Here is a 24,327-nt window from a genome sequence, read left to right as displayed (position 1 = left end):
TGACTGGAGTGGCATAAAACACTTTACAAAAGCTAACATCAATCTGAAATGGCTGAAAAGAACCTAGTCATGTTTAAAAACCTACACATGTCCTGTCTCATGGGCTACAACAAAGGCAGAAGAGAAGCCGTCTTCATGATTGAGGGTGCAGCTGCGGACAGGGTGGCACATCCCAGTGACAGGGGCATATCCTAAGAGTGAGTGAGTGACAAAGACAGACAGAGAGGATGAAACAGTTACTATGGTTTATTTATTCTGTCATAACTTGCCTTGTGATTCTACATTCTGACAGCTTGCTGCTTGGTGTAATTGTAATACTTTGAGAAGAGTGATGCTGACAACTCTGCAAAGAGCTGTCCAGGAGAATTAGATAGGGTTTTTTTATTACTATTATTCCTTTTCTGATCCTTTCATTTAGTTATGACATGTAATGGCTATTTTCTAATAACTTAAATTCATATTTGAGGATTAGGGCGATGGAAACAATTGGAGTCTTTCCAGCAAAGGTGACAGTATGTGCCAAAACAATGTCAACCTACCATCTGTCATTACACATTTCACTGTGTTAGACAAAGACAGCCACTTTCCAAGTCTATTACAGTGAAATGTGCAATTGCTATAGCATACTAACAATTTGGCATGCAGTCAATAATAATTAATTACAAGAAAGGTGTCAGATAAACGATTGACTTTTCACAAAAGTTGTAAAAGGATTTTTTCATCTTAATGGCATATGTGATGCAAAGTGATTTGGACAACTGCTTTTATAAACTGTCTCTAAGTGTACATATTAATGTGCATTATTACACGGCTCTGTGGAATACTTGATTCTGATTGGTCAATCGTGCCATCCGGCGGTGTGTTATTCCCCAATAACAACCGCTAAAAAACAGTAACACAGGCTCATCCGGGTAACTGAATTCTGCAGCGCTATACGCTTGCTAGGAACGTTTTTTCCTCATGGAAGTTTAGCGTTTGGTGAGCTAATAAAATATTAAAATTCAAATCCATATTTTGTGTACAGTTATTTATATATATCATCCGGTATCGCAGACTCGCTCTCTCGTTTCATACAAACGCAGTTGCTGTCATTTTGCGACTATTTTGTTCACTGTAATGATTTTAAATCAGTTTCATCTCAGATCAATATCTCTTATGCCAATAAAATGCCATGTAATATGTGGTATGACTGTACCGTATCTCTTAAATGTCCATCTAGATCGAACTTGCTGCTTGCTAGAAACTGGAAGCTTTGCATTTAAAGAGTAAAATTGCATTTTAATCAGTAAAATTATTTTACTTATGTGGCAAGTAGCTGTGTAATATGCAGCATAATGTACATCCAGCCGGTTGTAATCGCAGAATAAAACCCCTTCAGGCTAATGCAAGATCACCCTGTCAGGGTTTATTCTGTGATAACAACCAGCTGGATGTACATTATCCCTTACATAACATTCATTATAGTATGATTTACTGTACTGTATATGTTCTCATCCTATTCCCCCAAAACATAAACACTAGCTATGTTTCTATACACCTATTTTTATGCACATTTGGGATATACACTGGATGGAAATGCCAATAAATTTTTGCATCCAATAATAAAAAATGTGCATGAACTACAATGGAAACACATTTCCCAAATAATTCCCTTAATGCGCAAAAAAAAAAAAAAAAAAAACAGTGGATGCCTCAACAGTGGATGTGATTGGATAACTGGACTAACTAGTGAACCAATTTCATTGCACAGCATCTCAAATGTTGTTTTGATAATTCGGACATGCCTAAGCCAAAGTCTGTCATCAGAATGATTTGGTGTAATGACCTCTCAAAAGTGTGTCACATGATTGCATTCCTAAATACCAGGCATCTGATGTGACAGCATTCATAGCTTTTCGTCTGCGTGCACTGAGTCATTTAGGATGTAGGAAAAAAGAGCCACAAGCGGCTTCCCTGATTGCAGCAACTTTCATTTTATTACAGATATTCTACCCCAATTTCCAATCTAGAGTTTGAGAGCTCAATTGGCACTGAAAAGTGCATTATAATTCAAAATCAGTGGCATTGCTTGGATGCTAAAAAAAAAAAAAAAAAAAAAAAAAGATTTGTGCAGTACAATGTTCAGTGAGCAACAGTTTATTGAGACTGATATCAGACCGTAGGCAGGGACTTCAGCTATGTTTGTTCAATCACAAGCTCCATGCACTGCTAAGAATGAAACTGAAGATCTCAGCTCTAAAACTACATCTGGTGTCAATAAGCCAATAAAGCAGAATGGCTCTGATTAGATCAGTATCGCCACTGCCAGACAATGAATATGCCACAGGTAGGTGGAGAGGCCAAGAGCTCTCCTCGGATGATTAACGAGTGCCATGAGTACACACAGTGGCATGATAAGGGAAATGTGAGAGTTGCAGTGACAGCATAAACACTTCATGCTGAGATCAGTGCTCTTCTCAGGAAAAGCTTGGGTTTTCCTGTCAGGTTGAATAGACGTTAAATGTGCACTGTGTGAACTTTGTCAGTGCTGAAGGAGATATGCTCTGAGAGGACTGCTGCTTCAGCGGCCGCCTCAAGCCTTAGACAACAAAATCCTTTTTTCTTATGTGCTTATGTAAGTGCGCTTTCATGTCTATCTTCTGTCCTTTTCCAGTGGTGTGAACCTCTTTACACATCCACAATCTGTCTGAAGAGGAGCTTGTACACCAAGCAGCATTCTGTCAGACAGTTCTTACAGCATTGATGAGGTGCTGACAGAAACCCGCTGGGACTGCGAGGGAGGATTAGTGAGAGAGACAGAGAGAGAGAGACAGAGAGAGAGAGCAAGAGAAAGAGAGACAGCCTGACCTTTTTCACAGTATGAACATATTTAAGATGTACAATTTTTTGTGTGAAAAATGCTATACATGACAAGGTAGGTCAAACCAAAAAGGTCAAACCTTGCATCCCGGTGGGGCCAAAGCCTTGCCGGGTCAGGAAGATGGCATGGTCATGATGCTCTGAGTGCTCTGGATCCTCTTTCTGCTGAACAAATGCCCAGCGACACACGTTCTCCAGGCTTCGTGAAGGGTTGCCACGCTCAATGAGACTGATGGACTGAGAAAAGATAAGAGACTCATTAGGGGACACTTTCAGCCTTCATTAATCTATAAAACACCTTAAAATGACTCACATTGATCACTGTGGGTCTGTTTATTTATCATTTTTAAGATAAACTATTAATTAACAGTCAAGAGAATAGTCAAGATCCTTGAAGGTGAAATTCAAACGTTTCTCATTTGTAAACAGTGCAATAAACCAAATTTCCATTTTGTCGTAGCTGTTTTTTTTTTTTTTAAATGTTTAATTTATTAAACACATTAACATGTATTTGGCAAAAGACAAACCGAGTTGCAATTATTTTAATTACAATACAGACACAAAATAACCTCTGTGTATTTGTGGACTGCATTATGAGATCACAAAATAGTATATTTGTATGTATCTTTATTGCATTTAATTGTGAATGGCTGAGTGCATTAGTCAGAGGTTTAGATACTCTCATAATTAGACAAATTTAAGTAGCTTGACTGCAGACAGTTGTTGTGCTCTTCCTCTGCCTCTCTCTCCTTCACAGCTTTACACACCTAATTATTTCACATTTTACAAAACAGTGGTGGTAACTGACCTGTGTTGAAATGGCAGGGTGATGGGGTTATTAAAAAAAGACAATTTGAGACTCTGTTTTTCCTGCTGCAATTATTTTTGTGTGACTACAGATGTTTTATTTGGATAGTATCCCAAGTGGTGGAGCTTAACCCATGCTGCCATTTCTGGATGTTTACTTATAAATGCACCAGGGCTATAGACGAAGGTAATCCATTCACACATCTCTCTCTCTCTCACTCTCTGAAATTAAATAAATGTAATCTTACTTTATCTCTGTGTCTGATTCGAAGCGGGCAGAATGCTAGATCTAATGAGACATAACTAATGCTGGCAAATGACCATGGTATAAGCAGGACAATCCAGGGGTAGCTGTGCATTTAAAGATTTGAATACACCCAGCGGAGGCAACCATCGGGCAGCTTGCCGTGGAATATCCCTTACATATTTAGCAGTAATTTACCTTAGCATATCCAAGCATTATCATCCTCACAAGCACAACATTAATGTGCACTCCCAATGATTCATCGTGGTAGATCTCATTTACCTGTAAACACATGATAAAAAATGCATTATTATCTCCTAAATTCAATATAATAAAACAACAAAACATTGTTGCTGCCACAAGGGGGAAAAAAGATATAAGTCAGGGATATAAGTTGCATCATCCTGCACCTAGTCATCTATGAAAGATTTTATCAACTCCAGGGACTGCAGAAAACAAACACTGCTGCTTCCCATTTCTGAAACCTCACCATGATTGAAAGTGAGCAAGAGAGAGCAAAGCTGGGGGGGCAAAGCAGAATCGAGATAAAGAGAGTGGGTTGAAATGGCATCTCAGACCATAAGAATGGTTCTCTTAGGCATAGAAGGCTTTTTCAGACAGGTTTTGGGACTACGGTAGGCATGGAAAAGCCTGTGACAGGATGGTAAATGAAAAGGGCCCAGTGTTGAGCTGGTCATACAGAGGCCTTTTAAAGGTTCAGATGTTTTTCCTTCTCCACCTAGCTAAGAGGCTGCTGTGTGGGGTGCTGCATTTTAGAGGCACAGCTTTGCTGTTTGAATGCAGGGTGTAATGCTGTACCGAATGACTAAATGTAATCTATCTGGAGCTTTCTAGAAAAACTGTTCTTGCTGTGAAATAATACAATTATATAGCTAATAATTGATATATTAATTGAAATACTTCAAATACTTCAAATATATTAATGGAAATACTTCAATACTTCAGAATACATGTAATATTTTTTAAAAATATGATTTACTGTAACTGTTGTTCTCATGACATTGACACTAATTGATCCAGTTAAGCAGTTTCAGCCTGGCCTCATAGTTAATACGTAATTATTAATATGTAAATTTCGAAGACACACTTAGATAAGTGCTGAAACGTACAATATGGACGTATTAGCAGCATTTAAATGTAGTTTTATATTTCACTGTAAAAACGTAAAATATTTCCGAATCTTTCATGTCATAAAGATATATGTATAATTTCCCTTTTATCATTGTATAGTAGGGGTGTGACGAGATCTCGCGAGACTTGTGATGCTGCCATGACAGAGCGGCTAGGATGATTAGGAAAGAATATGCTCTTATCCATGCTACATTTACATTACACCTCCACTGTCCTTTTGCTTTGTGTTTAAATAAAAAACATTTAATTAAGTTGGATAACGGTTGCCGCCGCTCCATATTTAAAGAGTATGCGCGACCGCTGAAAGTGAAAGTAAATGCGAGCGCGCATTCAAACGAGATCTCAATACCCCGAATTTTGAAAGCGGCTCCCTGATGAATACAAATATCTCTCAATATGAAAGCTATCTTAGGCTGGGCAGTGTAGTTGTAACCATCTCTTAGCTCGGTATCAAAGAAAAAGTTGGTCTTATTTGCATTTTGAATATTGAGAGGGTGCGATTATGGTTTCAGCTTGTAAAGTGTTTCCATAAAAATGAATAACGCTTTTCTCTTAATCTTATTAAGCACAAACAGTAAGGTTTCATTTGTTAACATTAGTTAATGCACTGTGAACTATCATGAACTAACAATGAATAACTATTTTTATTAGCTAACATAAACAAAGATTAATAAATACTGTAGCAAATATATTGCTCATTGTTAGTTGATGTTGGTTAATACACACATGTTAATAAATGAGACCTTATTGTAATGTGTTACCATTTTTATTCATACTGTTTTATTTCTTTGATCAGTTTGTGGAAAGGAGTTCAAATGTTGTAGAAGCTCATAAATCATGTACAGTAAGGTCTGAAGAGACTGAAATCATACAGAACAGAAGTCAGTCAGTTGAGTTAGTGGCAAAACCTTTTACAGTGCTTGAGTATTGTTGCCTTTTACTGCATATGATAATTCATACTCAGAAAGTAGAACTGAATGACATTCATTATAAGATGATTAGTTAAAACATTTCAAATACACCTGCAGAATATTTTTTCTAGTCATGTATTTCGCCATTGAGGATTTCTTAAAAATAGTGTGTAAAAATCTTGTCTCGTCTCGTGAACTCAATCTCGAGTCTTGTCTCGTCTCGTGAGATACCCGTCTCGTCACACCCCTATTGTATAGATAAATGTAAGATCCTTAAACCCCACATTGAACCTAAACCTACCCATTTTATACAGAATATTAAAAGAATAAAACATAACGGACAGCAATGTGTAGGAAAATAACCATTTTAGAAACAATGTAGCATTAAAACAATATTTTGAGCCACAAATCCTACACCTACCCCTAAACCTACCCATGAACATTTCTTAAAACTATGTACTGTTTTAAATAAAACAGGCGCGTGAAGGCGCACACTCATTTCAAATGTCAGTCAAATGAAGCATGACACGTCACAATCCTGTAAAGAGCATTCGATATCAGTGTCATAAACCATGTTGTAACGCTTCTCAAGGGTGCAACTTTCAAATTTGTTCTGACAGTTCCCTCAAAAAATTTATTTTGCTAATACTGCAAATATATATATAAGGAAGCATTAGGCCGTTATGCTTTTTTGGCTAAAGGTTGCAGACTTGCCTTCCAGTGGCTTTGTCTAAACCCTCAGTCTTCCTCTGAGTCCACACTTCCATGACGTAATGTCGCTTTGACTGCCAGGTAAAGTCCTCTGCGTAGCTCACAAACTTGCTTTATCGCATTGCTCAGGAGTTAATTATCCTCCTCCATCCCCAGCTCCTCCTTTGTCCAGTCAGGACTTGCCCTTCTGATATTTCTTTTGATCAAACTCATATTCTTCAATGATGTTGTTACATTAATTATTGTCATTAAAATTAATGATATTGCAATACTTGGTTCTGTTCTTTTTACCCTAAAGGGGGGTTATCGCTGCTCTCCCTGCTCTTATCCATGCTAGGCTGCATGGATGGGCAGGGTTTTTTTGCCCAGAACAGAACTGTACCACCAATCCACCTGTTTTCGCGGGGCGCTACTGTAAAAGAGAACGTGGGTACAACTTCCGGTGAGGCGGCGGAAGCAGCATATCAATGGTATTTTGTGTGCTAATTAGCGAAGAGGCTAAGTGTTTTTTGGATCATTGTTTACTTTGTAAAGTTGCAAATCTTTATTAGAGATGTCGTTACGGTGCCCAGGGACAACATCTCAGTTTACTACATTATTAGTTAATAATATCACAATACAATAAACAGTTTTCGTGCCCTTAATTGCTCTTTACTTTACTGACCTTCCACAAAAGTGCTGCTGCATGACTAGAGCATATCCTGACCCTGTAATACATAAACAACCCGCTGTCTGTACTTCACCCGTCACTGATGCACCAAAGCCTTATGATGTGATATTTTACTCCTAACGTGTCATGCGTGCCAGAGCCAGTCACGTTTCCACTGTCATATATGCGATGCTAAAGGCTACTTATGTTAACCATTGCAATAATAAATACACACGTTTATGGAAAATAGCAGAGACTGCTTGAGGAACAAAGTCAATTCTTATGTGATTATAATCGTGTATTTATTTGGTTTAATGTTTTATCAATCTGTCTCTTCCCTGTGCCTGGTGATTCCTGACAAATGCGTATCTTTCACAGATTCACACTTCGGTTAACTCGTATAACTCCTGTTGTCATGAGCTCCCTCTGTTGCTCTGGCTGAAAAGATCAGGATTGATAGACGGAGAGATCGCGCAAACATCCTCGGATAGCAATCATCGCATAATTTAGAGGAAAATAAATAGAAATGCTCAGAAAAGTGACATAAACATAGGGTATGTTATCAATATATTTCTAAATATGTAAGCCTTTGGATTTAAAAGCCTTAGTGGAGTTGTTTTTTGTGTTCTTGTGATCGCAAATAAATGGAAGCAGGCGCAACTGAATAGGTCTGTGTTTTCTTTTTATGTCAATATAAATATCAGTTAGATTTAGCATGATTGATGTGCACTCCTGACATAAATTAATACATTACTTTTACTGTAACATTTTTTTATTGTAAAACATTGTTCAAATATTGATGCCGGAATCTTAAATCTTTAAGTAAAAAACAAACGTTCGCAAGTTTGGATCGTTAAATCTTGAATGATTGTCAACTGTTGAATGAATGAGTGTCACGTCCAGCTTGTTTACTTCGAACCGGAAGACGCTCCCACGTTTGACGCAAGGCCCCATGGGGCGTAGGAAACTTGTGGATACAAACTGTATGCTAACTGCCAGTCATCTTTGACGACAGTGATCGTGACAGAACATGTGATAAAATATACTGGAGAAGGCTAATAAACTCTTAAAGCTGTTACTACAATTTGTTCTGACAGTTCCCTCAAAATAATAATTTTGTTAATACTGCAAACACTTTAAGTGAAGTTCCTAAACGTAATTTAAGGAGGAGCGAGCCCATCTAATCTTCCAATCAACAGCCAGAGTATATAAGCAGCTGCTTACCTCTCTTCAGTCTCAGCTGTTTCAGCATCCATCCACCTCCCCAAACTCCACCTTAATTTCAGGTACCTTGCCCTATGTAATCATATCCTATATTTATTCACTGGGGGGTGTATCAGAGCTCGAGTTGAAGATGCTTCATCGAGCCCCTCCTCAGTGGACAGCAAGCCAAATTAGCTAACCTAATACCCTAAAGATTATATGGGCAAACAAACTCGTTAATTCACTCTAAACCTTGCAGAGGCTGACAGGCCTGCCACAAACTGTATACTCAGAAGGAAAAGGTGAGAAAAAAACAATTATGTTACAGGATGGAAAACTACTTTTATATGCAGGTTTGGACAGCTTGTTTAAAAGAAGGGGAGAGGCACATAAATAAAAACTATACCTCAGCAGATCTGTGTTTCTGTGTTCTAAGGAGCAGCAAAAAAGTACCCATGTGAAATGATTAAATTCTTCACTGGCATATGAACACAGATTGCCTCAACTACTCTCTAAATCAGCAGAGGACAGTTAGTCTCTTACCAACTGCCCCCTCTCTTCATCCCAGCAGTCTCATGCAATTAAACAGAAGCTGTTTGATACAGAAAATTGTCCTCTTCAGGCAACAGAGTTTTAAATAAGCATGCAAGAAGCCTAAACACGGAAGTCTGCTTGTGTGAAAGTGTTGAATGTTATGTTTTTATACAGAGGTCATTACTTTCTGAATGAATGCTGGGCCAATCTTTAGCGAGGGTTTAAAAAACATTATAGTGTACACCTCATCAGTGCACTGAGACAGAGCAGCAGGGACATCTACTGGAGGAAGGACTTTTAGGAAAGTGGGAAGGAAAGCAGCTGTTTAATCTTAACATTTTATTAGTGTATAGTCATAGCCATTTTGAAGCTACTTTATTTCTCAGCCACATCCTCAAGTACACCACATTTTATCGATGCATTTTGTGTTGAAAAAAAAAACATGATGAAGCAAAGCAAATTCCTCCACAAAAGAAAGTAGAGCTTTCCTTTGAATATTTTGACATAAATTCTTGCAAATTGTTTAAGCAAAACTAAGGATAGGTTGCACGTGATCCTGTAACATTATGCAATCAGTAGAAAGGCACCAAATACATTAGACATAAGGGGCTTAAAGGCACTGTGTGTCCACAAATTAAGTCTATAATTTATGTGCTAAATCTATAAAGCCTGATTACAGATGCCATTATCTCCACAGATTACACAATACATCTGCGGTCATGTTTCAAAACTCTCCTCAGAACAGCGTCATTTAAAAAAATGAGGGATATGTCGATCTTGTAGAGATAATGGGGTCCTCTGTTTTAACAATGGATATTTAGATTTGTCTTGTGCTAGCCTAAGAATGTGCTTTTCCTCCAAAAACAGGACCACATCTGGACAATTTCACCCCTTATATGAGGTCAGTCTCTTTATGCAGCTGCAGTTTAATGACATATTTGCGTATAAACAAATGTTGACTGCCACCATCCACTTTCTGTAGCCCAGTAGAGAGGTATTTTGTCATCAGCAATCATCTTGAAATGAATTCATAAAATAGTAAAAACACTTAGGCACCTGTGCCTTCTATTTAAATGTGTCAGAGGACTGAACCAGGAGGAGAGAGTTAAAAGGTTTTATGAGGAAGAAGAGAATTGGTTGCTCAACAATAAAGATGGCTTGATGGTCAGGCGCCAGTGTGAGACAGTTTTGGGCCAGTAAATATGGACGGTTTAAATTTGCATGTTAAAATATAGTGAATTTGCTTTCTTAGTGTCACATTCACACGCCACATGGACTTTCAGTTTGTTTGTTTTCATTTGTCACGTGTTCCTTTGTTCTAGTTTCCCGCCACAATCAGTCACCATGGACACTAATCACAGTCATCACAGCTGTTCATAATTTGTGTTCATTTAAGTTCATTTTTTTTTCCTCATTAATGTACACACAGCACCCCATATTGACAGAAAAACACAGAATTGTTGACATTTTTGCAGATTTATTAAAAAAGAAAAACTGAAATATCACATGGTCCTAAGTATTCACACCCTTTGCTCAGTATTTAGTAGAAGCACCCTTTTGATCTAATACAGCCATGAGTCGTTTTGGGAAAGATGCAACAAGTTTTTCACACCTGGATTTGGGGATCCTCTGCCATTCCTCCATGCAGATCCTCTCCAGTTCTTTCAGGTTGGATGGTAAACGTTGGTGGACAGCCATTTTTAGGTCTCTCCAGAGATGCTCATTTGGGTTTAAGTCAGGGCTCTGGCTGGGCCATTCAAGAACAGTCACAGAGTTGTTGTGAAGCCACTCCTTCGTTATTTTAGCTGTGTGCTTAGAGTCATTGTCTTGTTGGAAGGTAAACCTTCAGCCCAGTCTGAGGTCCTGAGCACTCTGGAGAAGGTTTTTGTCCAGGATATCCCTGTACTTGGCCGCATTCATCTTTCCCTCGATTGCAACCAGTCGTCCTGTCCCTGCAGCTGAAAAACACCCCCACAGCATGATGCTTCCACCACCATGCTTCACTGTTGGGACTGTATTGGACAGGTGATGAGCAGTGCCTGGTTTTCTCCACACATACCGCTTAGAATTAAGGCCAAAAAGTTCTATCTTGGTCTCATCAGACCAGAGAATCTTGGAGTCCTTCAGGTGGGCTTTCATGTGTCTTGCACTGAGGAGAGGCTTCCGTCGGGCCACTCTGCCATAAAGCCCCGACTGGTGGAGGGCTGCAGTGATGGTTGACTTTCTACAACTTTCTCCTATCTCCCGACTGCATCTCTGGAGCTCAGCCACAGTGATCTTTGGGTTCTTCTTTACCTCTCTCACCAAGGCTCTTCTCCCCCGATAGCTCAGTTTGGCCGGACGACCAGCTCTAGGAAGGTTTCTGGTCGTCCCAAACATCTTCCATTTAAGGATTATGGAGGCCACTGTGCTCTTAGGAACCTTAAGTGAAGCAGAATTTTTTTTGTAACCTTGGCCAGATCTGTGCCTTGTCACAATTCTGTCTCTGAGCTCTTCAGGCAGTTCCTTTGACCTCATGATTCTCATTTGCTCTGACATGCACTGTGAGCTGTAAGGTCTTATATAAACAATTGTGCGGCTTTCCTAATCAAACACAGCTGGACTCAAATGAAGGTGTAGAACCATCTCAAAGATGATCATAAGAAATGGACAGCACCTGAGTTAAATATATGAGTGTCACAGCAAAGGGTGTGAATACTTAGGACCATGTGATATTTCAGTTTTTCTTTTTTAATAAATCTGCAAAAATGTCAACAATTCTGTGTTTTTCTGTCAATATGGGGTGCTGTGTGTACATTAATGAGCAAATGGCTGCAATATAACAAAGAGTGAAAAATTTAAGGGGGTCTGAATACTTTCCGTACCCACTGTGTGTGTGTGTGTATATATATATATATATATATATATATATATATATATATATATATATATATATATATATATATATATATATATATATATATATATATATATATATATATATATATATAATTTATGTTATATTGTTTATAATGAATTGATTGAGGAATACTAAGAAGGTATGTTGATGTCTGAACTTTAAAATGAAAGAGGAGGAGGGAAGTGAAAGACACCCCGGGTCACTTAAGACCCAAGGTGTGTGTGTGTGTGTGTGTGTGTGTGTGTGTGTGTGTGTGTGTGTGTGTGTGTGCATATGTTTTTATGATTTATGAGGACACAAATTTGTATAATGACATGGGTATTACACTGGTATTATGACGTAAACATTGAATATATGAGAACATTTCATGAGTCCTCATATTTAAAATAGCTTTAAAAACATACTAAACAATGTTTTACTAAAAATGTAGAATGTTTTTTGTGATGGGTAGGGGTAGTATAGGGGGATAGAATGTACAGTTTGTACAGTATAAAAACCATTACGCCTATGGAATGTCCTCACTAAGATAGCAAAACAAACGTGTGTGTGTGTGTGTGTGTGTGTGTGTGTGTGTGTGTGTGTGTGTGTGTGTGTGTGTGTGTGTGTGAAATAATATTGTGTACTAGCACCCAAAATGAATGAATGAATCCTGTTGAGCCTTGCTAAGAATGATAGGATACTCACAATGTTCATGAGGGTGAGGAGATAGTTCTGCACATGCTCTTTCCCATGAAAACGGACAACAGAATCATCTACTCCAAGCAGCACCTCAATATTGTAGTCATCGTCACCAGCGTGCCTCCGTCTCCTGACTTTCTTTTTGACTTGTTTAGCAATATTGTCCAGCACCCTTGGCGCATCCAATTCAGGCTCTGCAAGACAAAATGGTTAGTCTCAAAAAAGTACCTCATCTTCATCATTTGACAACACCACCATATTAAACCTCTTATGGGCCTCTTTGCATTACTATGAACTAGCGTCTTGCAAGAGTGCAAGTGGATGCCAGCCAAGAACAACAGAAAGCAATCCTAACAAGAGTTCTTCATGATCCAACATCAATCCAGGGTATAAACCAATGTCTTTTTAAAAAGCTTATGCTAAAATAAATATTCTAAACATCTTGCTCTTTGGCTGGCTCTGGTCTACAGTGTGGGGATTGTGAGGAACATTCCTCGGCTCCTACATCCCGTCATGACATATGCATTCTTGTGTGGCCCAGCTCCCAGAAGAGTAAACATGTCTCTGAGGTTCCACTTCAAAAAGTACAGGGCTTCCCCTCATGCTCAGACGTGCCGTGTGTCCCTCGCAGTTTCCCTGGTCCACAGTGTCTCCATGCACACCCTCATTCTCCTGAGGGGCTGCTATTCACAAATGGCAAGGCGAGGATAGCACACACATGGCAAACCTGCGTAACCCACTGGCCCCCATTCTAAAAATGACTTATGATGGCAAATGAGTCCATCCAGATCACCAGTGGAAATCTACCATGTCTAGACTGCAAAACTCCGACTGCAGCTCAAAATGTGTTAATCCAAGAAGTAGGTTAAAAAAAAAAAACACACACTACAAATGCAATACAGAGCTGCTTCAATGTCTTCTACATTTGCAAGTTTTGTTCATCCTGTACATGTGTAGGTAAATATCACCTCATCCATCTGTCTTTTTTTGTTGTGGTAAAGACATCCTTATGTTGTGGCCACATGATGTAAAGTTGTGGCCTCGAGATCCTATGTTGAGGGAACGACATCTTTTTTGAGTTTAATGAGTAAACAAACCTACGTGGCCATAGCAACCTGGGATTATCAGAAATGGATATTATTAATTAATTAATAATTTATTTTCAATTAAGGATGACAAAAAAGTCAAACTGTTTATCAGACCAGGATTTATCTAGCAACACTCCTAATTAGAGGACAGAAAATATCATTACAGTAAAACAACAACAGAAGTCAAAATATGGTCCACACCATGACAAAAAAACAAAACAAATAAAAGTGTGTTGTGTTCGTCTCAGCTCACTCTCTTTTCAATTCTTCACTCATGAAACATGAGTGGGTTTGCCTTGCCAGCCACGCTCCACACTGCTGTGGAGGAGAAACTGGATGCATATATGGCATCTTTTAAAACAATGGCACAAAGAAACTTTTGGAGCACCATGAGCCTTGGTTTAACACTCGTTTTACATTATTTTGATTTTACCTCACCATATTTCAGAGTGCTGAAAATCACATTAATTTTGCTCCCTGAGTAAAAGTCTTCAGGAGTCTACTAAAATAGAAAGAGTCTACATAAAAGCGCAATTTTACATGATTACATTTATTCAAAGTAAAAAATGCACACACTGTCAAGATGAAAGCATTCTTAGTGGGACAAAATGATCAAATTGAGTTGACAGTACACAGCCCCTTAATCATCATGAAATCCGCTTACTCTGACATTATTTGATAAACAAATTGGGCATGCTAAAACCATCTATGAATCCAATTACCGTTTTATGCAAGGATGTAGAAAGCTTCTACGCAGTGTATCTCGACAAGAGCAGTATGGATATTGCTTTTTTCCCTCCTGTTCTATTTTGGTTTAGAAAATAGATCCCTCTGCTCTCCTTGCAGAAAACTTGTGAGAGGATTAACAACCATCTCTTTGATGGGCGAAGGTGGTTTTCCTTCCCTGGAAGTATAAAGAATTAGCAGGCAACAGTGTGCTAATAACAAACAGCATCAGGATCAAAAGATGCTGCAGGAGGCAGTTTTGATGGAATTCTTCCACGTGGCGCTAAAGTATAACACCACTAGCTGTGATCTAATGTGCTGGGAGCTACTTTAACTCTTTATTAGGACATAAGAGAACTCTTGTAAACAAGAGCAGCTGACTTAGCAAACGCCGGCCTTCTAAAGCTGGAGTATGGCAGCAGGGGGTTTACTGTACTTCTTCAACACGCTTGGCCTTGATTGAGGCTGTCAGGTGATCTTTAACTTTTAATTGCGACTCTAAAAATCTTCTTGTGAGATACTTCTTCTTGTTTAATTAATTCTTATCTTTTTCTGTTTGTTCAAACGGTCTCTGTACATTTCTCTGTATATCTCGGTAAATTTCTCTGAAGACGTAACAGAATCAATTCTTTAGCTATCAAATACATTGAATCTATTAAGGTGGGTGAGAAAAAAATATTTTCTTTATCCCACAGTTATTAAGTAAAAAAAGTAAAAAAGTCATTATTATCCCATTCAGCCTGCAGTTCAGAATGAACATACACTGAATGTCAAGCGTTTTTCTTTTCTTAATGATTCTGTACTTCATAATGAATAGGATCTAAATGTCTATGTCAAAGATCTATGTCAAAGATGTCTATGAATGCTGTATTATATATTATATAATACATCATATATATATACATATTATATAATGCATATTGTATTTATATATATATATATATATATATATATATATATATATATATATATATATATATATATATATATATATATATATATATATATACAGCTATGGAAAAAATTAAGAGACCACTCCAAGTTCAGAAATCAATGTTAAGTGGTCTCTTAATTTTTTCCATAGCTGTATATATATATAGCTGTTCCAGCTGCTGACCCAACTGTGGATCGTACATTGGGCTGGTGAGTTCATTCTGGTTGTTCAATTATTTTGTGCATAATTCAAGGCTTTTTAATGTGTGGCAAACCCTGGGCTGTCACGTTTGATCATGAGGGATAATTTGTATTTTTGGCCTCAAGCAATAGAGCAATAGAATATAAATCTAAAAAGGCTATATAAATTTAAAAAGGCTTTGTAGTAGTTTAGTAGTTTAAATAAGCCCAAATACAGCTTTGTAAACATATTTACCCAGAAAAAAAAAAAAAAAAAAAATCATTATGGTATAGGATTTTTTAATGTTTTTGAAAATAAGTCTCTTATGTTCACCAAGGATGTATTTATTTGATAAAAAAAAGACAGCAATAGTGTGAAGTATTAATATAATATTTTTATATTTGATTATTTCAAAATGTAATTTATTGCTGTGATGGCAAAGCTGAATTTTCAGCATCATTACTGTATTACAGTATTCAGTGTCACATAATCCTTCAGAAATCATTCTAATATGCTGTGTTGTGTTGGCGGTATGAATCTGTTCTGGGCAAACTCCACACGCCCGTCCATGCAGCCCTGCTTGGACAGAGCGGGGAGAGCAGCAGGTCAAACCCCCCAGGGTATAGAACAGATCCAGTAAACATACATACATGATAACAGTCACAATAGGTTAGTGTTGTAAACAGCTAAATACACAGGGAAGGAAAATAAAATTACTGTATGCAAGACAGCCGTAACAAACAACAGATTAGATTAAAGAATCCAGATAGGTGGAGTTGGGGATGGAGGAGGGAGTTAAATGCAGCGTGCAGCTAAGCAATAGAGAGATGCAGAATGAATGGGCAGTTAAATGAACCGCTGTGATGGGTGTCACGACTGGATTGGTACACGTCATGAAACAGCTGACTGTCAGCTGGTGCGAGCTTGACTGACATGGCCTGCCTGAACTAACGCGATGCTTAATGCTAAAAAAAAAAAAAAAAAAAAATGTGCTGCTTACCATTTATTCTTTTTTGATTTATTTATTTTATTATTATTCTTTATTTTTTGTAGGAACTGTAGTACTTCTTTGATAGAATATAAGTCATTTCCACTTTCCACAGTTGTATAAAAATAAACTCCATTGTTAGTTCATAATTAGTTCAGGTCCATTAAATAATATGAACAGATACAGCATTCAGCTTTAATAATGTATTAGTAAATGTTGAAATTGACTAAGATGAATCCATTGTTTTAAAAGTATTTTTCATCGATAGTTCCTGTTAACTAATGTAGATAACTAAAGTAAACAAATGGAATCTTATTGTAAAATGTAAATGAAATCTTTTGTAACATTTAAATGTCTTTACTGTCACTTTTGATCAATTTAATGCATCCTTGCTGAATAATAGTATTCATTTATTTAAAACAATTGTTAATGACCTCAAACTTTTGAACAGTATTGTACACTATATGAAGCAGAGTCTATGAACTTTGCAGTACACAGACACATAGGGCACTATCATACACCCGGCGCAATGCGACGCTAGGCACAACGCAAGTGTTTTTTGCTAGTTTCAGCCCGATGCAGTTATCATTTTTACATTGAGCCTCCACTTGCACTCATGCACTCATGCTCATCTTTTCGCCCATGGGCGTGCTGGTCTGAAAACTAGGTGTTTGAAAACTAGGCATTGTTGACACGTTGCTATTTTGAGGCAACTGAAATAGATTGTGGCATTTACCAACAAAAACCTGGTCTAAAGTCAATGGTGCAGTATTTTTTTGTTGTTGTTGTTGTTGTTATTTAAAGGGCGCATTAGTAATATGTCCCTATAGGTGTCTGCACCATGCGTGCACACTCTGCTTGTTACACACACAGGGACATGCAGCAACACATAAACAGTATTAAATATTAAAAATTCAGTCTTTCCACTTGCAAATTCCGCCATGTAAATAGCAATCCAGCATGGTGCAAGCGCTTTTAAAGGGAATGGGAGATGAGACTCTGATTGGTTTATTGCACGTTACGCTCAAAACACACCCATGACTCATTAAGAGACTACGTACAACCCTTTTGGACCATGTGCTTGGCACACCGACTATTTTTTCCGTCGTTAAGCAAAAGAGGATTCGGACACGCCCTAAGTGCACCTGCCATGGGCTTTAGACCATGTACTTTGATCCTTAAAATAGGGTCCATGATCACAACTGTACAGTAAGAGGAGAGTTTTTCTTTCTCCTGCATCTTTGGAGTGAGAAAGTAACCAGTAAACCTGGAGTGAAGCAGGTAATAACAGAACTCTTTGAGCGGGAGTGGGAAATCTCTGTCATTCTGCTCCACTCACATACACTGTTCCACTGTTCTAAGTTTATTGTTGTACAAAAAAATTTTCCCATTTACATTTGTGCTGTTTTACTAAATACCAGTACTGTGATTAGACTTTAGGCATGTGGCCACATAATCAAACAATATTCTGTACAACAGCACTTTTGCTAATAAGATACTGTTTAAGTGTATTATGCTTTTCATTAAAATCAGAAGTGTACTCAAGCTCTCATTACAGCCTTTCAAATATCTGTGAAACTGATAGGAAATATGACAGCTAAATCACTCCGCTGTCTCAAAACACAATATCCTTGAAAGTCAGGAGGGGAAAGAGGAGAGCACTTTCCTGTCATGCTGATATAGTGTTGTTTATGCTGTACATATAATATAAAAACAGTTGGTGTCATTGGGTTCAGCTCTCAAAGGCCTTCTGTCAGCCTTGCACAGCGCACTGTGAAAGTAAAAGAATGAACGTCTATAATTCACTCTTGAGGATGAAAACCCCATGTGGTGTGATATCCTCAACAAATACTGCCCATTACGCTTCATTGAATGCAGGAAGCTTGAAGGATGATGGGATATGTCATGTTAGACGACTACACGGAGACACTGCGCCACTTCTATTGCATGTTACGCTTTGTTTTCTGGCATGGAATAGCCCATGGGAATGACCTCTTAACAACCCAGATGTAAACACCCCAGACACATACACACGCACACAGGGAGAGAGAGAAACAGGCCATGAAGTTCTTTCCCAGACAACATTTTGCCTCCCCAAAACAAAAACAGATGTGGCCACATTGACGGAAATGCAGATAGAACCTAATATTAAGCTTTAAATAAGTTAAGCCAGGTGTATTCAAAAAGTGAAATTCTTGCAAGAAAGCAAGTCTAAATGTCAAAAAAAAAGGAAAATGGTATTAGGGGCAGCACAATAAACATTAGTCCATAAAAAAACATTAATTCCACAATAAACATTTACAACAGTCAATTTACATTCACAAAGACCTTTCAATAAAGTAAACCTTTCAATCTTTCTTTCTTGCAGGTGGTTTTTGCTAATTTAAAACAGCATAAAAGCCAGAAGCTATTTAAGAAACCCACTGCATAATATATCCACATTAGTGTCTCAAAAGGAATACATTCTTTGACGATAAACCTCACTGGACATGATCTCTGCCAGCCCCTAAAGATTTCCCTATTTTCTTTTATTTCTGTTAATAAATTACTCATGGAATAAAATACTCGGTGGTTATGACATCACTTTGTGGGCCAAGAATTCTAAGAATTCCGTCTATTTGCTGGTATCTAATTCCAGCGATCCTTGCACAGGAAAGAAGAAAGGCATTGTGGGATGGTAATAAAACCAGTCCTTTTTCACTGCCAGATGGCATGGCACAGGGGTGATTCAATGGAACCTAGACTCACAGAGTAATACTCTAATGAAACATTCAAATGTTGTGAAACCGCTTTTACAGTTGTCCTCAACTTGACACACTTCAGAGCCAAGACTGTAGGATAATGATAACAATGGCTCATGGAAAAAATGTATCAACTATTACAAATGATTTTCAAAAGGGAATATGGAAAGAATAATGCCTGAATAATTCATTTCACAGAACAATTCATTTGAGAGGATAATTGTGCCACACATTAGACACAATATTCTCCTGCTGACTGGCTGGAGATGAACTTCGAAAAGGGTCTCAGATGGAGAATTGGAGGGCTGCACATATCGCTCTATCTATCTGACAAAAAGGCCAAAATTGGCAGAATAAGCTCTGTTTAGTGGTTCCAATTTAAACTTGTGCACATTGCTGAACACGAGCAATAGCTGATATTCATGAACTCAATTTTTTTCAATTTCACATTTATCAGAATTCATTGTGTAGCTTTTAGCTTAATAAACATGAGTATCTCCTCAGCTGAGAAGCCCACTTTCCATTATACATGGTTGAATTGAACATTAATATTTCATTACAAAAAGAGGCTTTAGCCAAGATTAACTAATGGAAGCACGTAATTCTTTCTTTGACTCAAGGATCAGATTCGGCCATGGTACAAACCTTCAGGAATAATTATGGAAACCAAAAACCAAATTCATTCATTCTCATAAAAACAATATTATAACATGAGCAGGTATATGTTTTATGGTTTTCTGCTTCAACTGAAGCATTTAGTTTTAAAACATGTGAGTACCCCAAGCAAGATCCGCTTTGAACCCTGTGTTAAACTTGTTTGTAGGATATTCAAACCAAACAATATACAACAAGTTTGCATGCTGAATTCACACTTGTTAAAGACTGACTTATTCTAAGATTATTTATTGTGTGTGCCATATTTGAATTATTCAAATGAAGTGCTACAACTGGCAAAATTTATCTAACCATGACATTCATCATCTTAACACATCATAGAGGGCTAGCGAGTAATGCTAGAAGCCATGATTAAAGACTAAACAATGTTTCCTATCCTGTGAACATAAGAATTCTGCTTAATAACATAATGTTGCTTTTATCATCTACTTTGCTAAGATCCCTGATCAAGAAATGATCAAATGATGAAATCTCTAGCAATTGCACCTGATGTCAACAAGCTGCTAATCAGCTAAACTACAAAGTGTTTTCTAAGAGGATGCCAACTGCCTCCAGGCAAATGCAAATAGCATCTTCTTTGACTTTGTTTATACCAATTAACACTCTAAGAACTTCCTACTCAGAGGTGCTAGTGCAAATTTGACATGCTTATGTGTCTTTGTGTGTCAGCAGAGGGTTTCACTGTGACCATGTAGGCTGGGAAAGAAGCTAGCTTTCTATTTTGTCCAATGAAAAGGCACTTTAAAGGCCTTTTATTCCTGATGTGGGAAAATATTTATGTTGATGTCTTTGACAGCACAATGGAAGAGGAGGGGACTTTGGAATGGCTCTTTCAGGGATGCCATTACTCACTATTTAGCCCCTTGTGTTCACTGCTTAACCCTATAGTTTTACTCTGCTGATCCCTAAATGTGTCAGAGAAGCCAACTGTCCTTGCTTCTGCAGCTTTCACTAAGTGAACACAAGGTCTAAAGCATTGGAGACAACAGATGGCCAATAAGCTTTAGAACACTACTATCCACATTATAACTAACCGTTTCCTCTCTTCCAGCCTGATGAAACATAAGAAACTAAAAAAAAAATTTAAAAAAAAATAAATAAAGACTAGTAAATTCTTGGCCGAAACAAAATTCTGGAGCCACTGGGCCGAAAGACAATACCAAAAATGCTAATTTTAAATAAGCCATTATCTAAGAGGTGTATCTTGTTATGTCATATTTTTAAGTATTTGAATGGTCACACTATTTGCGTACAATTTTAAAGTGCAAATGTAAACTTAATTTGTGTTTGAATTTTGACCACAACATGTACAACCGTAATTGTTTTTCCTGTAAAATATCATAATCATCAGCTGCCATTTCCATTTAATATGATTATTGTGATGTTAAAGGGATATTTCACTCGTAAGTGAAAAATCATTTACATATTTTTTATTTATTTTTTCATGCAATGAAAGTAAGGGATCCAATGCAAGTATGGACAAAAACAGTTCTTCAAAAATATTTTTTATTTTGTGTTCCACAAAAGAAATAAAGTCATATAGTTTAGGATGATTAAATGATGACAGATGTTTTGTTTTTGGGTGAAATGTCCCTTTAAAGATTCTGTTTTTTGATCTGTTAAAGGTTTCAATGGTTGAAATTTCAGTGCATCCTCTAAAAACATAGCACAGCAATGAAGAAAAGACTAAAATCTATTAAGTCCTGATATGAAGAGTTTAAACAGTAAAAAGGAAAACCGTTGTACTACCACTGATAAGCGGATTAAGGCTGACAAAATGTTTCAGTCGTCCTCAGATAACAGGCCTCTTTATCTCACTATGTCGGTCTTACCTTTTATATTTGGCTTGACATTTTCTGACACCATACACTTGTGCATTTTGGAGGGATTATGTGTTTAAGAGGCCGTTTTCATTTTCCTGAGTTGTTTTTATTGAAGGCTCCCCCAATTCCATCAAGCTCAGTGGGCTTCATTTCAAATATAAACAACTATTTTCCATTTGCCAAATTAGGATTGAAACCTCAAGATACTCTCAGGTTGGAGATAAGCGCAGAAAGTGCTACACCTCTACACTTTCTAGACCGAATCCGACATGGATTTTCAGAGGTACCGCAGTCTTTTTCTCTCTTCCTTCGTCTTTGATCTAGCATGTTTAATTGGAAAGCCTAGCAACTACAGCATGCTAATAGGTGCCTAACTCAGCATGGTATGCCGTGGCTGTCAGCCACCATAATTGTTATTCCCTTTGGTTAAACTCATTTCTCCAGGGACTGGAGCCAATCTTTACAGCCAGTGACAAATTACTTGAGGAGTAAACGGAACATGCACTGCAACCAAGACAAATTAGGTGTCCAGCAGCCTGGCCTGCAATTTACACTAAATAGGTTCATCAATGTCCTGATGTTATCTGTTCCCCAGACCTTATGAACTTTCGTGTGGATGGCTCACAGTCTTGGAAGGGAGACTCTAGATTACGATGGCAATTTCTGATTTGTTATCACAAGCGAGAGCTCTGTGGCAACTCTGTGGCATAATATCACAGTTGTGCTTTAAACTGTTGCTGTGTCTTTTAGGAGCCATGCTGTCATCCATTACAGCCACTGCACACTGACATGCTGATAAAGCTGTGCGGTACCCATGTTAAATAGATAATGGAGTTGTTCCATCTGCTTTTAATATGGTCTTTAATGTGCTGGTATTTATCAGCATGAAAGCAAAAATCACTAAGCAACACTTTTTATTCTGTGGCCCTGGGGAACACTTACCATTATTCACACCAAAAACTGTGTTTGTAGAGTATGGCTCCAGAAGTATCATTCAGATGATTTAGTTCTTTCCCCTGTGCAATCAAGCTCATTTAAAGAAGAGCACAACATCACAGAATGAGTTTCACTGAATAAAACAGCATGGCCTGGATTATGTACACTGACGGAGAGACAGCCCATTGCTAATCTCATTATGGACTAAACTGAGTAGGCAGAAGTAAGCGTGACATACAATTCCACAAGTTGTGCATGGTCATTTACTTTGTTTTACATTTAGATTAACTTTGGCATCATCAAATGCTCAAAATGTTCATCAATATAACCACCAGTAAATTGAATAACCCTGTTAAATCTGCAGTTAGAAGTTGTTTTCTAGTGTTAGCAGGTGCTATCCTGAACAATTTGTTTTATTTGAATTGGAAATAACGAGCTGTCTCAGAGAGCGATTCATTCATCAAGTAGCAGCATAGGCTCAGAGTTTGACTCTATACAGGAAAAATAAATCTTCTCCTGTCAAAGTCTCATTCGTTCATTTGTCACGTGACATGACAGCTGCATATGTTCTTTACTGGATAAAGAAATTAGTTCATAATTCCTAAATGTCTTTATAAAACTGTTTATTACAAACATCTTTGGACAATAATATGATCATTCGTAAATGCATACAGTGATGAATAGTGGTCACGTGACCAATGAACGACTTGGACTGGAGGAGAGGCTCTAGGAGAAGTGAACTAATCATGGCAGCGTTTCTCAAAAGTATTGTGAGACCATATGTGTCAATGGCTCTACGGTCCGCCTAGGCTTACAGTGCTTTTGAGAAGCGCAGTCCATTTCTGTTTCCTGCAATCTCAGAGCCTATGCAGCTTTCATGTGACAAGGAATGACCGGAAGACCCTGAATTAATCATGTCCGTTTCTCATTATTTGTCATTGTCTGCATTATCATTTTATTTATTTTTTTCCGGATATGAGTTTGCACAAGTAGACATGCTGGGGGAATCTGGCTATTGAAAATGTAACCTTTAATTTAATTCTGCTCAAATGAACAAAATTACTTGAATAAATATTTGTTCATTTTTCTGAATGAGATTCAAAGATCCAAGTCATGTAATGGTACACAAACATGATGGTTTGGTACGTACCTAAGTCACTGTTCAGTGCGGGTTCGGTACAGCACTATTTTTTTTTTCTTTTTCATTAAACAGTGGATTGTTGAACAAATGTGTTCAATGTGTTTCTCTTTAAATAAAGTCAAATATAATTAACATTTTATTAAGGATAAAAAAAAATCTATCTCAGCTAATGCTATATACTATCTACAAGGAGCCCTTTCTTGCACATTACTATAATATTAATGGTTAAAATTAACAACAGAGCCCAAACTATTAAATTCAGTTGCTATTTATTTTTTAGATATAATAATCAACACTCAAATAAAAACATGTAAATTGCACATAAGGCAGGTTTTTCAATTTTTTTTTTTTTTTTTTTAACTAACATGCGGTGGACACTAAATGACTTGCCTGAGGTAAATGTAATGCCATGTGAGATATTATTCTTTCCACAGGAGAAAGGCAGTTG

The 24,327-nt window shown here is 37.6% G+C and overlaps 1 protein-coding gene across 1 annotated transcript in view; it reads right to left on the bottom strand.

Annotated features, from left to right (window-relative positions):
* Window positions 1-24,327, bottom strand: part of adamts3 (ADAM metallopeptidase with thrombospondin type 1 motif, 3) — a 118,202-nt gene that overhangs the window by 74,022 nt on the left and 19,853 nt on the right. Inside the window, exons 5-8 of the mRNA XM_067406536.1 lie at window positions 12,654-12,841; window positions 4,109-4,192; window positions 2,940-3,096; window positions 86-191 (exon numbers count right to left, since the gene is read on the bottom strand). Coding sequence (XP_067262637.1) covers window positions 86-191; window positions 2,940-3,096; window positions 4,109-4,192; window positions 12,654-12,841 — 535 coding nt within the window. The remainder of the gene's footprint in view (window positions 1-85; window positions 192-2,939; window positions 3,097-4,108; window positions 4,193-12,653; window positions 12,842-24,327) is intronic.

Source organism: Chanodichthys erythropterus, chromosome 13, assembly GCF_024489055.1.
Source record: "Chanodichthys erythropterus isolate Z2021 chromosome 13, ASM2448905v1, whole genome shotgun sequence".
Taxonomy (NCBI): Eukaryota; Metazoa; Chordata; class Actinopteri; order Cypriniformes; family Xenocyprididae; genus Chanodichthys; species Chanodichthys erythropterus.
This window is presented reverse-complemented; position numbering and strand designations above follow the sequence as displayed.